This window comes from Macrobrachium rosenbergii, chromosome 48, assembly GCF_040412425.1.
Source record: "Macrobrachium rosenbergii isolate ZJJX-2024 chromosome 48, ASM4041242v1, whole genome shotgun sequence".
Taxonomy (NCBI): domain Eukaryota; kingdom Metazoa; phylum Arthropoda; class Malacostraca; order Decapoda; family Palaemonidae; genus Macrobrachium; species Macrobrachium rosenbergii.
This window is the reverse complement of record NC_089788.1, coordinates 53357431-53372339: the sequence shown is the minus strand read 5'-3', so window position 1 is coordinate 53372339 and position 14909 is coordinate 53357431. Positions and strand designations below refer to the sequence as shown.

Sequence of the window (14909 nt, the reverse complement as noted above, 5' to 3'; positions counted from 1 at the left end):
AGCTAATGTGTTTAGAAGATAATAGGCCTTGAACGTAGCCCCAGCTCACTGATCCATGGGGTGTATGAGAAAAGTTGTGTTTGGTGGCAGAAACACAACTTTAATGTTCTCGTTGATATCTCTGATGTCCTGAGGGTGGCCGGGAGCATTGTCAAGTATCGGCAGAATTTTGAAGGGGATGTTGTTTTCTCCACAATATTCCTTCACTTGTGGAATAAAGCAATGCACAAACCAGTCTTCGAATAGGAGCGCAGTCATCCATGCTTTCTTATTATGCCAGAAATGCATAGGAAGTGTATGTTTGCTGATTCTTGCTAATGCCCTTGGATTTGCAGAGTGATAAATCATGAATGGCTCGAGTTTATACCCAGCCATGTTTCCCCCCCAAGCAGAAGAGTCATTCGACCTTTGTATGGCTTAAACCTAGGCATTGTTTTTGCCTCTTTGTGGATGTAGGACCGTTCAGGCATCCTCTTCCAATACAGCCCTGTTTCGTCAACTTTGAAGATTTGATCTGGTAAGTACCCTTCATCAATGATGACCTTACGCAAAGCATCCTTAAATTTAGCAGCTCCTTGAACATCAGCGCTTGCTTTGTCACCACTGATTTTCACACTATGAAAATAATGGCATGTTTTGAAATGCTGAAACCAGCCATGGCTTGCTACAAAATCATTGGTGTGGGTATCAAAATAGTTTTTCTTTAGTTCCTTGAAAAGCAAGCTTGCCTTTGTTTGAATGGTCAAAGGACTGAGTTTCATACACTTTTTTGTATCTGGTCCTCCATCCACATAACCAGTAGCTGCTCCATTTCTTCCAAAGGCCCTAATCTTTCTGTTATAATCGTGGAATGAATTGAAGCGGATGCCTTTACAGTGGCCATTATCTGTTTCTTGTCTTTAATGATGGTGGATACCGTTGACTGCAATAGATGCTTGTCACATGCAATGGGCATGCCTGCCTTCCCATGGCATGCAGGTTGATAATTTTCATTTTCTGCTCTAAAGAGATGGAATTCCTCTTTGTCACACCACCAGCAGGAGATTCACCTGGGCATTTGGAAGACATGCTGATCTTACACAAATCTGTGTTTTAAACAGTTCAAAACGGAAAAAAAATCACATTAACACTGATCCAACTTTACTCTGTAGATGGCAAGTGTGAATGAGGGATAGGTGAGGGTGAGAGATTCGCACATCCCAGCCTCTTGGGCAGTGTATCATACCATATGCTGCTGCCTGAGCCCATCGCGTGAGATATAAAATTTTTGTCGTATCATTATCATCAGTGTAACATCGAAAATATTGTAACCATTATTGCCATCGTAACTTCGAAATATTGTAACTCAAACCATTGTAACTCCAGGACTACCTGTACTTCCAAGTTAGGAAACTCCTCATGTAATGACAGATTGATCTTACACAAAAATAGTACATAGGAATTTAATTTCCATAACCTTGAGGTATAAAGGAAACTAGAAAAATGAGGCAAGAGTGGTTAGAAAAATGAGGCAAGAGTGGTTAATTAAATTTAAAAGAAAAAATTAGTGACTGATAGAATAACCCTGGAAAAGTGTGTGTGTCACCTCTATGCAACTTGACTTACTTTGCAGACTGATCTTAAAACACAAATACATTAGTGATGAATGGCTGAAAGTGCTTCAGTGCTTGGCTTTATAGCCAAATTTTAATAAATCAGTCGAGCACAAATACTCATTAAAATTATCACTTGTTCTTGTGAAAAAGAATAGGTAGTGTCATAGGTACCTTTGAACATGAAAGCTTTAAGACAGTTTGGGAAGACATGGCTTGCTTGAGAAGGCTTAGGTACAGTGAAAATTTTAGACAGTTTTGAACATGGCAGCATAGTGTGTTTCATGAAATATTAATACTTAATACTTTCTAGATGTATTAGATGGATGTAGGTATTACATTTTTGTAATATGCTTGGGTTTTAAGGAAATTAGAATGCAGTATTGTATTAATTTCTCATATTGCACAAATGGAAGGATGCCTAGTATTTACTTGGTAAAGCCAACAATATTCCACTTTAATGGTCCTGCTATTGAGTACATATTGGTGTGATAATTTGATATCTTATTGTGCTTTGACTAACTACAATGTGGGCACTGTTTGATGAGATAAATGTCATAGTTGTGACATTAAAGGCCTCAACCAATTTCCATGGTAATAAATTTCCTTTTAAATCAAATTGAAGTTGAGTTTAATTCTTCTATTCATAATTACCCAATGATTTCCTTGATATGCCTCCTGCCCATTGTATCCATTTTAAAATTGTTTATGAATGAAAAATTGCATTTACTCTTGAGGTTAGTAACTGTACTCATTGCTTGCCCAGTAGCAGTGTCTGTTTCCACAGACAACTTTCTTTATCTTAACTCACTATCAAGAATCATGATAATCCTTTTTGGGATACTGTTTTTGCTAGTGATTGATATAAATTTCAACGTTTGTATGTAAGGAGTAATTCGATATATCTTATACCCATCTGTAGGCTTCGTACAATATGAGTGAAGCCTTACTGGCTCTGCCAACCGTCCCACTTCTTAAGCATGAAATAGATAAGCAGAGTTACACATCCTCTACTCCAGCCACTTTTGATGAGTCCTCTCAGAGCAACACAACTGACCGACTATTCAAGTGAGTTAAATTAAAAGGTTTCAAATGTTGTAACACTATTGTTCACAGTTTTGTGTTTGGTATCACAGAGTTTGAGTCTATGTAGAGATAAGCCATGTTAAAGATAAGTGGAATTAGTGGTATGTGTTGTGTGAATTTTTTTACTATTTTTACCCTATGGTGACCATGTTGTCACCTGCTGTAGGTGTGAGATGCAAAAGTGGCAGTTATCTGTGAGAACAAGGTATTCTTTGTTTCAATATTCTAAGCATTTCATCATTGAGGACTGTACTGTGGTTAGTAGACATTTTGTAGAATTCCGACATAACTTTGATCTGTTGTAAAGGATTTCAAATAGCTGACAATACAATCTTACTCATTTTTTGATGTTGATTTTCTTACTTATACTCTATAGAGTTAGGGATGTTATAGTTAGATGTGGATAGTCAGCCTGTTAAAACTCTTTCAGCTTGTAACTACATTGAATACCAGCTATATAGGTCTCTCTCTCTCTCTCTCTCTCTCAGTGGGAGGTCTCTCTCTCTCTCTCTCTCTCTCTCTCTCTCTCTCTCTCTCTCTCTCTCTCTCTCTCTCTCTCTCTCTCTCTCTCATCAGTGGGAGGTTTCTCTCTCTCTCTCTCTCTCTCTCTCTCTCTCTCTCTCTCTCTCTCTCTCTCTCTCTCTCTCGTCAGTGGGAGGTTTCTCTCTCTCTCTCTCTCTCTTCAGTGGGAGGTTAGATGGGCAGCAAAGTGAGGAGGGTGGTTGGAATAGCATGTCAATGGAACTTTGAAAAGTTTTAAAACCAAAATAATAGGTTATGAAAAGTTTTAAAACTAATAGGTTATTGTTGTTTTTCATTATGTAAATTGTAAAGATAATCTCTCTTTGCTTATTTTCATGTAAATTGGTCATCTCCATAAGTGAACATTGTTGGGTAGACATTGATCCTTTCCTCTTTCTTTAGGATCTGTTGTAAATTTGTTCCTGCCATTTAATATGAAAGGAATTTTAGGTTAGTTAGGTTTGATTTCTAGATAGGCCATTCTTTACTATCAATACTATTTGTATGCTTTGGAGAAGCACATGTCAATTTATAGTCCTCCTACCTTAATAGCTTGACTTTTTTTGGGGTGAACGTTTATAGTTGTTTTTTTATTTTACAGTGTTTTAGTGATTGGATTTTGGTACAGTTTTCATCTATAAAGATGAGTTCAACCAGGTAAATTGGGGAGGAAGCGCTGGTGGAAAGGTGGGTTCATTTTAGTTATATTTTTTCAGTGTATAATTGGAGATGATAATTTGCGTTGTTACCATGTCAGCATGTTACTAGGTTTTTATATATTCATGTTAGATCCCAGACATTTTTTTTTTGTCAGTCATTAATGTTGAATGTTTAAAATATCACCACACTTCAATATTCAGTGGGAAATAATATTCAATATTTATTTTATACAATATGCCACTTTTGTATCATGCATTTGTGTTATATGAATGATTATCTGAATACAACATAAGCAAGAAATACTGCGCGACTAAGGTTGGTTACTTATTTTTTAATGTTTGCATAGTTTTAGTTGTGTGTACTTCAGCTTCTGTCTTGAATTCCATTTCTCCTTTCTTCATAGCTTTCCATATCTGTACAATGTGGTATTTTGCAATGATTCCAACTCCATATTTTCTGTTTGACAGGATTACAACTAAAACATTAATTTGTTCATATACAGTATATGTGTACTTGAAAAGGCAGATTCTGTCCTTTTTTTTTTTTTTTTTGCTGTTTTAGGTCCCCATTGTTAAATGTAGGAGTGATTTGTGTATTTAATGGTGTGAAGTTGGTGCTTTAGTAGAATTATAGTTGACATTGCATCCCATGTATGAAATTTGATCAAGGTATTGAAATTTTGGTAGCAGGCATACATGATCATATCATCATCATGTAACAGTGGTTAAATATCATAATTCATCACAGGAAGCGTACACAATTACTTAGCACCTCGGTTAAAATAACAGCTTAATTTGGAGTTGGATATTTTAGGAACTAATCTCGAACTCAGTTGTGTTGGGGTGGGGGGTCTGTTAGTTCAAGAACTTACTAAACTATCTTCTGATGCACCAAGCAGCGGATTAACACAAAAAACTAGACTATATGAGGAGGCAGGTGCTTTGCTATATAAAATAAGGGAAGGTATTTTTGGCTGTTGCTCTCTCTTTCCCTTATGATTTATCTGAGAGTTTTCTTCTTTCTTGAAATTATCAGTTTCATATTAGCAACTTACCAAGTAATTACATAGATATATTTTCTAACTCGTGCGGCAGCCTTTGTTTTAAAAACTTGTGGTCGCACTTCAATTGTTTTGTGTAGGTGGCTAGCCCTGCCTACTATCGGGGAACACTGGGAACGACTTGGCAGACAACCTCAATTTGTTTCTGCCGGCTCTCGAGTAAACATTGGGTTGTTAGCAGCAGCTCTTTTCATGGTTTTCGGTTCTCTTTACTGGAATTTGGTGAAGTATTACAGTTTTATTATGCATAGCCTTCAAGCTTGTTCAGCTGATTAGTATCCTTTAGGATCAGGATAGTGTTATTATTGATTATGTTTGATTCTAATTCCTCTAGTTTCTGCTACTGCAGTGAAGGACTAAATCTTGTTGTGATTCATATACAATTTGCAGTAGTTGTAGGGGCCAGGAGTGTAGTAGGGAGAAAACTTGGCTCCCAAGAGCGCAACAAATGCCTGACTCCTCTAGAGCGGTTGGCACCAGCTCCCGAGCACCCAGTGCCAGCTCCAGAGTGCCCAGCGCCAACTCATTAGTACCTCTCTCCAGCTCCTGTAGATCAAGACGAGCCATCATTCACTCCCATTAAACAGCAGTTGGCTGAAGTAATGAACTTTTTGAAGAAAGCTCCTTCCGTCTCCAAGCCTGCTCATGATATGACCTTGTCTCAGTCTCCTCAGGAGAAAAGGAGTTTGAGCAAGAACCTGCTCCTCCTTCAGCCTATGCAGCTCTGCTTCAGTATCTGCTGGTGACCTTTCCCTCCTTTTTTGCCTTAACTGCCCCGGTCTTAGCTATATCAACCTTTCTGATGAGGAGTCATCCAGATGACAGAGCTAGGCTCCCCAAGATGGTGCTTTCTTTGTCTGCTAAGAAGGCTCTCAAAGAGATTGAGGATTGGCCTTCTGCTAAGGAGGAGCAAGGCAGAGCATCCTTCGCCTTCCCTACTTTGTGCTTAGTCCTTAGGGGATATCTTTCCTACGTCACTGGGAAAGCTCCTTCTTTGGGAGTTGCTGCCTCCTCTCAAGGGGACTTCTTCATCCTCATTGACTCTTCCCATTGTTCTGCTTTCTCGTCAGCGAAGATAATGTTTTCGTCGGCGGAACTAGACCACCTTGTTAAGGACCTCTTCAAGGTATTTTGAGGTCTTTAGTTTCTGGGACTGGACAGTTGGAGCACTAGCTTTGAAGATTGAAGATTTAAATGACTCAGCAGGAGATATCGCCTTGGACTGGCTGGGAGTTCTGTCGTGCTCAGACAAAGCAGTTAGAGATGGCTCTCTTGAGCTCGCTGCTCTTTCCTCCATGGGAGTTTTAAAGAAGAGAGAACTTTGGTGCTCCTTTACAACTACTAAAGGAGTCACTCAGACCCAGAAATTGGCTCTTTTGTTTTTGCTGTTGGACTCTCATCACCTGTTCCCTCAGGACGCTGTGAGGGAAGTTGCTTCGGACCTCCAAAAGAAGTCTACTCAGGATCTTCTGTCACAATCTTCCAAACGCCCCAAAGGTTCGTCTGCATTGGCTCCCAAGACGGCCCCTCCACTCCAGCAACCCTTTCGTGGAAGTAAGCCCAAGTCACAGCCTAAGTCCTGCTCCAATGTCTGCTTCTCAGCCAGAGCCATCAGGAAGTTTTCGGCTAAATCTGTACCTAAGAAATAAGGAAGCAGCCCTCCGTGCACCAGTGGGAGCCAGACTTCTCAAGTTTTGGGAGAAGTGGAAAATGAGAGATACAGAACTGTGGATTATCAAGGTTCTGAAGGAGGTCTACGCTATCCCATTCTCGAAGAACCCCCCCCCCCCTTAGTCAATTTTCCCATCATTTTGATGGCCTACTCAAAGAGACTTAGTAAAACATTCTGCTCTTTTGGAGGAGGTCTCCTCCCTCATTCTAAAGAGGGCCATAGAAGAGGTCTAGGACATCAGCTCAGAGGGCTTCTACAACTGTCTTTTTGTGGTTCCCAAGACATTGGCGGATGGAGACCTGTCCTTGATGTCAGCACCCTCAGTGTGTTTGTCCGGAAGATGAAGTTCAAGATGGAGACGAACCATTCAGTCCTGTCATTTATTCACCAGGGCGATTGGATGATAACCATGGGTATGCAGGATGCATACTTCCACATCCCGATCCATCCGGACTCCAGGAAGTATCTAAGATTCGTCTTCCAGGACAAAGTCTTCCAGTTTTGGGCTCTTTGCTTCGGCCTCTCTATGGCACCTCAAGTGCTCACTCAAGTCCTCTCTCCTCTAGCAAAATGGTTTCATTTGATAGGCATAAGCATCAGTCTGTATTGGATAACTGGCCTCTTTGATCCCCTTCAAGGGAGAAGTGCCCAAAGGACTTGCACAAGATTCTTCTCCTCACTCAGGAGCTCGGCATTCTCATCAACTTCCAGAAGCCCCAGTTGACCTCATCGCAAGAGTTCCTCTTATTTAGGGATGCCTCTCAACTCTCAGACTTTTTAGGCTTTTCTGTCTCCCAAGAGAATCGCAAGCTGTCTTCAGACCGTCCACAAATTTCTAGCCCTCTCGTCTTGCTTGGCCTATCAGTGGGTGAGCTTGCTGGGGACTCTGTCATCCATCGAGACATTTGTCAAGCTAGGCAGGTTTCATATGAGAGTCCTTCAGTTCTTCCTCAAGGCCAACTGGAACAGGAAGACACAGCTGGATACCTACATGTTTCCTATCACCCAGGAGATCAAGTCGGTCTTGAGATGGTGGCTGTCCGAAGAAAGATTTTCTGAGGGAAGGTCTCTTCATCCTCTGAGCCCCGACCTAGACCTCTACTCAGATGCATCAGATCTAGGCTGGGGAGTCCTTCTAGGGAATAAGGAAGTTTCAGGGAAGTAGTCCCCGGAAGAACAGAACCTTTGTATAAATGTCTGAGAGCTGAAAGCGGTTCACTTGGTACTTCAGTCTTTCTTGAGCATGGTCTACAGTAAGACGGTGGTAGTCCATGTGGACAATACCACGGCCTTAGTGTACATTTGAAAGCAAGGCAGCGCTCTTTCCTTCTCTCTCTCCTGGGCAGCAAGAGACCTTCTTCTTTGGGTGGAGAAAAATCAAGTGACACTGGTCACTTGATTTATTCAGGGCAAAGTAAATGTTTTGGCAGACGAGTTGAGCTGTCAGAAGCAAGTCCTCCCCACTGAGTGGACCTTGGATCCGTTAGTCCATCTGGATCTTTAGAGACTATGGGGCAAACTGACATTAGACCTGTTTGCCACCTCAAGGAACCACCACCTTTATCTCTTTTGTTCTCCAGCCCCGGACTCTCTAGATTGGCAACAGATGCCATGCTGCAAGTTTGGTCCGATCTGGACCTTTACCCTTTCTGCCCTTCAACATAATCAGGCAGGTATTGAACAAATTTCCTTCCCAACTCAACATAACTGTGACCCTCATAGCCCCGTTCTGGCCTCTGAAAGAGTGGTTCCTGGATCTCTGCGGTTGTTGATGGACTTTCCGAGCTTCTTCCCCAAAAACCGTTTTTACTCAAACAACCACACTTCAGGAAATACTACCAAGGGTTATCCACTCTTGCTCTTGTCAGAGTGAAAGGGTTTTCAAGGGAAGCTGCAGAGGCTGTTGCAAGATGCAGGCACTAGTCTTCTTGCTGCACTTACCAGGCAAAGTGGGTAGTGTTCCAACGAGGGTGTCTCGGACACAAACTTACTGTGTGTACCAGGCAGAGTGGGCAGTTTTCCGACGATGGTGTCTCAAACACAGAGTCTCTTCTTCTGGGACAACTTTAACACAAATTGTGGACTTCCTTCTTTATCTGAGGAGCTCTAGGAATTTGTCATCCTCCACCATTAAGGGGTACCGAGCTATGCTGAGCTTGATTTTCAAGCATATAGGCCTGGACCTTTCGTCAAATTCGGATCTTTATGACCTCATTAAGATCTGGTCTCTTGGAACCTGGACGTAGTGTTGAAGTGCCGGACAGGTCCCTCCTTTGAACCCCTTCGTTCCTCTTATCTGAAGAACCTTACTCGTAAGACTCAATTCCTCATGGCATTGGCTACTGCTAAGTGTGTTAGTGAGATCCAAGCCATTGATAAAAAGGTAGTATTTTCCTGAGGAGATGCAGATTTGCTCCTTTACCCTAGGCTTTTTTAGCCAGGAACGAGGACCCATCCAAGCCCTGGCCCATTCTTTTACCATTAAGAACTTATGGACATCCTTGGCTCTGAGGAAGAAGAAAGAGTTCTTTGTCCTGTTAGATCCCTGAGGTATTACCTGAACAGGACTGAGAAGTAACCTCTGGTGTTCGGTTAAGAACCTGTTTTGTCCTCTCACTAAAAACGCATTGTCGTTCCTCCTGAAGGACTTAATTTCTGAGGCACACACTGAGATTCAGGAGGACTTTTTGCCTACTTTCAAAGTGAAGCTCATGGTATCGGAGCAGCCTCTACCTCCCTTGCTTTCAGGCATAATATGTCCCTTACTTCCATCCTTCAATCGACCTAGTGGAAGTGGAAATCTATCTTTGTGTCACACTGTTCCTTACTTCAATCCTTCAATCGACCTAATGGAAGTGGAAATCTATCTTTGTGTCACACTGTTTGAAAGAAGTTGAAATAGTGTTTGAAAATTGCAGTACCATTATTGGTGGCTGGCATGGTATTTTGGGAGGAATCATAGGAAGCACTTTTTCTCCTATCTTTTCACCTTAGTGTAGGATTTTGAGTTTTGGGGGAGCCAGTGGGTACACTGTACCTGGAGTACCCACCAGTCTTTGTGGATGGATGGTGGTCTTTTCAGTGTAGGTGACAGCATTGTTTAGTAGTTTTTTATACTGGCACTGTGCCCAGGGCAAGGGCACTTGTATATGCTTTGCTAGCGATCAGGCCTATCCTCTGCTGCAAGTCTCCCACTTAAGTAGAGGCGACCCATGGCTCAACTGCCACGCCCTTACAGGTTAAGATGAGCTCCAACCAGAGGCACTATTCTCTTGCAGTAGCTCTCTTACCAGGTAAGGAAATGACAAGCATTATATCAGTGCTGGCAAACTTTCTATTTCAAAGTCATTACCATTCCTTAATGTTTTGAAGTAGAATATGTCCATGTATCCCACCTCTTTTGAGTGTGGGATGCAGCCATGTAATTACTTGATAAGTTACTTATATGAAAATGTTTTTATAATAAAATTAAGTTTCATATATACCTACCAAGTAATTAGAGAATCAGAGCCCATCGTCCTCCCCTCTCATGGACATAAGGCCACAAACAAATTGAGGTTGTCTGCCAAGTCATTCCCAGTGTTCCCCGATAGTGGGCGGGGCTGGTCACCTACACAAAACAATTGAAGCGCTACCGCGAATTTTAAAAAAGGCTGCCACGCAAGTTAGAAAACACAGCTATGTAGTTAGGTGGTAAATATGTATGAAACTTAATTTTATTATGAAAATGTCATTTTTATGCATTCACAAATAATTTTTTTCTAAGATCTAAGTTCAGTTTTTTAATGTTTCTGGTCTCTGCTGTGAGAACACAAGGAAAAAATTAGTTTTTCCAGCCACAGTGCTGCTCATAGTTTGTGGTATAACAATGTTTTAGATGCCCTACATAATGGTATGATTACATGCGAATATTCAAAGTCTAATCATCCTTGGTGGTCACGCATGTGACAAGCATATTGGTAACATCAGTTCATATTGGTTTAGATTAGGAAAATTCATATGGTGTTCAGAGCTGGATGCTGTTCATATTAAGTGTAAAATATGTAGTGCCACTTTGGTTTTTTTATGATAAGTGCATACATTTATATCAATTAAAGGAAAGATTTTAATACATCCAGATTGTAGAGCATATCCAATGAATTGTGAACCTTGCTACAGTGATATGTGATGCCTGGTCTCCATTGGTAGGATATCATTACCATAGGTTAAAAAAAAGTTTTGGAAGGAAGTTAGAAATTTATTGGAATTCAAAGATAAATTTCCACGATTATAAAATAAATTACAATTTTCAGGCTAAATTTTTTGTACCTTAGTCTGAAAAGCTCAGGTTTCATACATACTGGCCAGAAGTGAAAAAATCTTGAATATAAAAAAATCTTATATGATTTGGGCACATCAAATTGTTTTTATATGAAACAACGTTTGGTAGTAGTAGACTATAATTTGTGTACAGTATTTCAGTCTGCAACAAAATCAACTGAGGTACAGTATTTTGATTAGCAAAAAAGCCAGCCTTGAGGAATTTCGAATTTCTAATGAACTGAATATATTAACCAAATCTGTTAGAACTGTAAATCTGTTGAAAGTTGTAAGCAGTGACCACCTTATCCCTAAATGTAACCTTGTAGCTATTCAGTTTGCAGTATGGATAAAAACAAAAGAGCAATATGGATAAAAACAAAAGATTTTATAGAAAATGTGATCAGAGAGATAGTTGATTGGAGCTGTAATCTGAATTGTAACCTTCCTCAGCAAAAGAACACCTCATTCCTTGGGCAGCTTTCATAAAGTTATGAACACGCTCCAGAACAAATATATGCTGTAAAACATGTATCGGATGAAGGCCTGTGGTGTCAAACATGTCTTTTCATAAACACGTGTCCATGAATCATTCACATGTCGAAAATTTCTTTTTGTCTTTGCAGGTAAGCACTGCATACTTTATTTTTGCCAAAATTACAGCATTAAAAGCAATCCATCGCCGAAATATAATCTTGATTGATTTTAAGTGTTAAGGAAGTACTTAAAATTATCCTGAGTGCCATAAGTACCAGTTATAAAAAGATTGTATAAATCATGACCCCTGTTGGATCTCTGCTTATGAAGGCATTGAAGGAAACTAAAGCCCTAGGAAAATTGCCAAATTTGAGTACTGTATTTCATAAAAAAAAAATTAGACAGGAGTTTAGTTAGATATTTACTTGCCATTTTAGGTATCCATTACAATGAGTGGTAATTTTGTTAACAAATCTGACAGCAGTATAGTAGACAAGTGACTTGATGTAGAAATATGGTAGTCTTTACTTTGTGACAACAGCATAGTAGACAGATTACTCGCTAGAATGATGTCAGTCTTTACTCTAAAAGGGATGACACAAGTATTAATGTCTTGATAGGGAGTTAGAGACCCATGTAATACATTTGTTTAATGGTTTACTGTACATTATTCTGTTTCATTATTATAAGAATGTATTGTGCCTTTTAAACTGAAGGACATTTAACTGTCCAAATATAATCCATCAGCAAATGGCAAATTATGGACCTAAAATGAATTTTTCTCTTAATCTTTGTGGTTTTAATCTCAGTACATGCCAGAATCTCCTGAAGTTTTGCTAGTTGTGTCTATAAATTTTTACTAAAGAACAAACTTTTGGGTCAGCCTGATGATAAAGGAAAATGTGTGGCTCAGTGGTCTGGTTAAACTAATCTATGATCTGTTTAGTTGTTTATCTCATACAATATAATTGCAAGTCAATCTTTTCATTTTCTATATGATAGTATGGTAGCAATGCATATTTTTTTCACAACACATCTGTTTCTTATTGGTGGTAGGAGAGTATACTGTGTTCCAGTATTCAGCTTTGCTTCTTGTGTAATTGTACCTCATTGTAATGAGGTGAATTCTTTCCTTGCTATAAGTCTTAAATTAAGACTTAAATTTATTGCTGTGGAATCCTAAAGGCTATGGTTGGTTTTTCAATAAGGTAAGGCCCCTGTTTTTACTCCACAGTTATTGACTTGATTTTTCGTCTGTTACTACTTCCAGTGTATTTTGTTATTTGTCAATGTTTCATTTTCCTACCTTATCTCATGTTATTCCATCTTTCAAAATGATTTTTTTATTTTAGTAAATTTCAAATTTTGATCTTTATTTTGCTACCCATGTTTTTATTTATCTTACATTATGTTCTTATCACCCTAGTTCCTTGGCATTTTTTTTACTTGTGGATCATCTCCAAAGTTGTAACTTTTGTATTGCACATTTTGATCTTTTCCAAATTAAAATTATGAAGAATAAAACACCCTAGTTCTTTATAGTAAGAAAAAAAGCCTGCTGTATTTCCCTTTTTGTCCAAATGTTAGAGCAATCTGCATCCTTCCTCTTTAGAATCTCTTTAGCTTCTTACCAGTATTTATACCACTTTGGTTTTCTAATATCCTTGGGTTCCTATCATTGAAGAGAATTACAAGATTTTGGTATTCTTTTGAAAGTAAGTGTGTTCATCATTGCACTGTTTACTCCCATGTGGTGCTATTCACTGTAGGTATCCATATATATTGCCTTCTGAGATAGTTTGCTCTATGTTATATAGTTACTTGCAGAGATGAAACTTGATACACACACACACACACACACACACTCTCTCTCTCTCTCTCTCTCTCTCTCTCTCTCTCTCTCTCTCTCTCTCTCTCTCTCTCTCTCTCTCTCTCTCTCTCTCATAGATATAAATCTTTAAATATTTAACTTTTTATATTTTCTGTGCTGAATAGTAAGTTTCAGTGACTTGCATATACAAAAATAGAAAACTGGAAATTGAGATGCAGATTAATTAGATTGCTTCTGGATAGACAGTTGTAGCCTATAGCCTATACTCCATCTAGTGGGTTGCTATGTAACTTCACTTCCAGTGACCTGTACCTTTCAAAGCACACTGTAGGTAGTACATGTTCTTGGCTTCTTCCATTTCGCCTCCAGGTAAATTGCTCAGGGTCTTTTGCTTTTCAGTTATTGTTTTTGGTCTCTTCCTTGTCATTGTAAAACTTCCACTGAACCTTGCTTTATTTTTCACCTTGTATTTAAAAACAAATGTTCTAGTGAGCCTTTTGATAATACTGTAGCGATGTGACACAGTGGTCTTTTAAAACTATTTAATAATAATGATGATAACATTGGGGTAAGGTGCTGTGTCACCTACACTTGATATTAGTGATAACATCTTGCAGACATTCCACTTGAGTTGTCCTTTTTTATGCTTTGTTCCATTTTGGTCCCTTGTGTTTTTGTGCTTCAGTGAAAAGTAACCGGCTTGTTCCTTTCATGTTCCTTTAAGTTATACCAGAGGCTTTCTCAAATTTTTTTGTTTTTATGCCTTGTAGTCATTTCTCCAATTGAGTTGCTATGTTATAATAGGTTTTTTTTTACAATATTATACAATGCTGTATTGCAATTAGCTATGGTGATTGGGTTTATTATAACGTAATATCAGTTATTGTGAATATTGTATACTTTCTTTTATCTATGTGTTAATGTCTGTGCTGGCTGCCAATTTGTCTCCATTTTAAAACTGTTTCTATCACCTTGTAATCTTCAACTTCATTCTTCCATTCTTGTGGTCCAGATGACTTGCCTGGTGTGGAAGGCAAGGTGCAGGTAAGTCTGTCATGGACTGTAACTCATGTGGTTCAACTACCATTGGTTGAGGAGAGATTCTAAATGGCCCCTGTAGAGAGATAAAGTCCCTCAGAAGTAATTGAGTTAGGTTTGATGGTGCTGATGAATACTGTATGCATAATATTCTGCTAGAAATATGATTTCCTAAATGTCCAGGTTCGTCATGAGTTTTTGGAGTTTGATTTCCAGAATATTACAGCCTTGGCTTCAGAATTTAGCAGCCTCTTAGCCTTAAAGAACAAGCATTGTCACATTGAATTTAGTTAATTTGATGAAAAGGCAGACTTTGAGAACAGACCACTTTAGGGTGAGCCAAAGCGTGGACAACTGTAACATGGTCCTGTAGAGGACACTAACTGGGTTAAATGTATTTAGATGTTTGTTCTTAACCTGTGAATTTAGGACTTAGCATTTTGACATGCAGTTTTTTATGCATTTTCCATCATATAAACAGGGGACTGAATATTACACAGAAGTTAGGAAATCATTTAAACATCCTGTGTTTTTTGTTTATGTACTCAACATGTCATAGGGGCTGGAACTAAGACAAGCATATACTTATTGCTACCCAAGAGGGAAGATTTGGACCAATAGGCAGGTCTGTTTTGCATTTTTCCTTCTAAGTTTTCCTTTGTTTGAAGGGAG

The 14909-nt window shown here is 39.1% G+C and overlaps 1 protein-coding gene across 10 annotated transcripts in view; it reads left to right on the top strand.

Moving 5' to 3' along the window:
• gem (gemini) overlaps positions 1-14909 on the top strand; it is a 166853-nt gene that overhangs the window by 83852 nt on the left and 68092 nt on the right. For all 10 annotated transcript variants that reach the window (XM_067091768.1, XM_067091767.1, XM_067091764.1 and 7 more), the window contains one exon: positions 2515-2660. In XM_067091768.1, coding sequence (XP_066947869.1) covers positions 2515-2660 — 146 coding nt within the window. The remainder of the gene's footprint in view (positions 1-2514; positions 2661-14909) is intronic.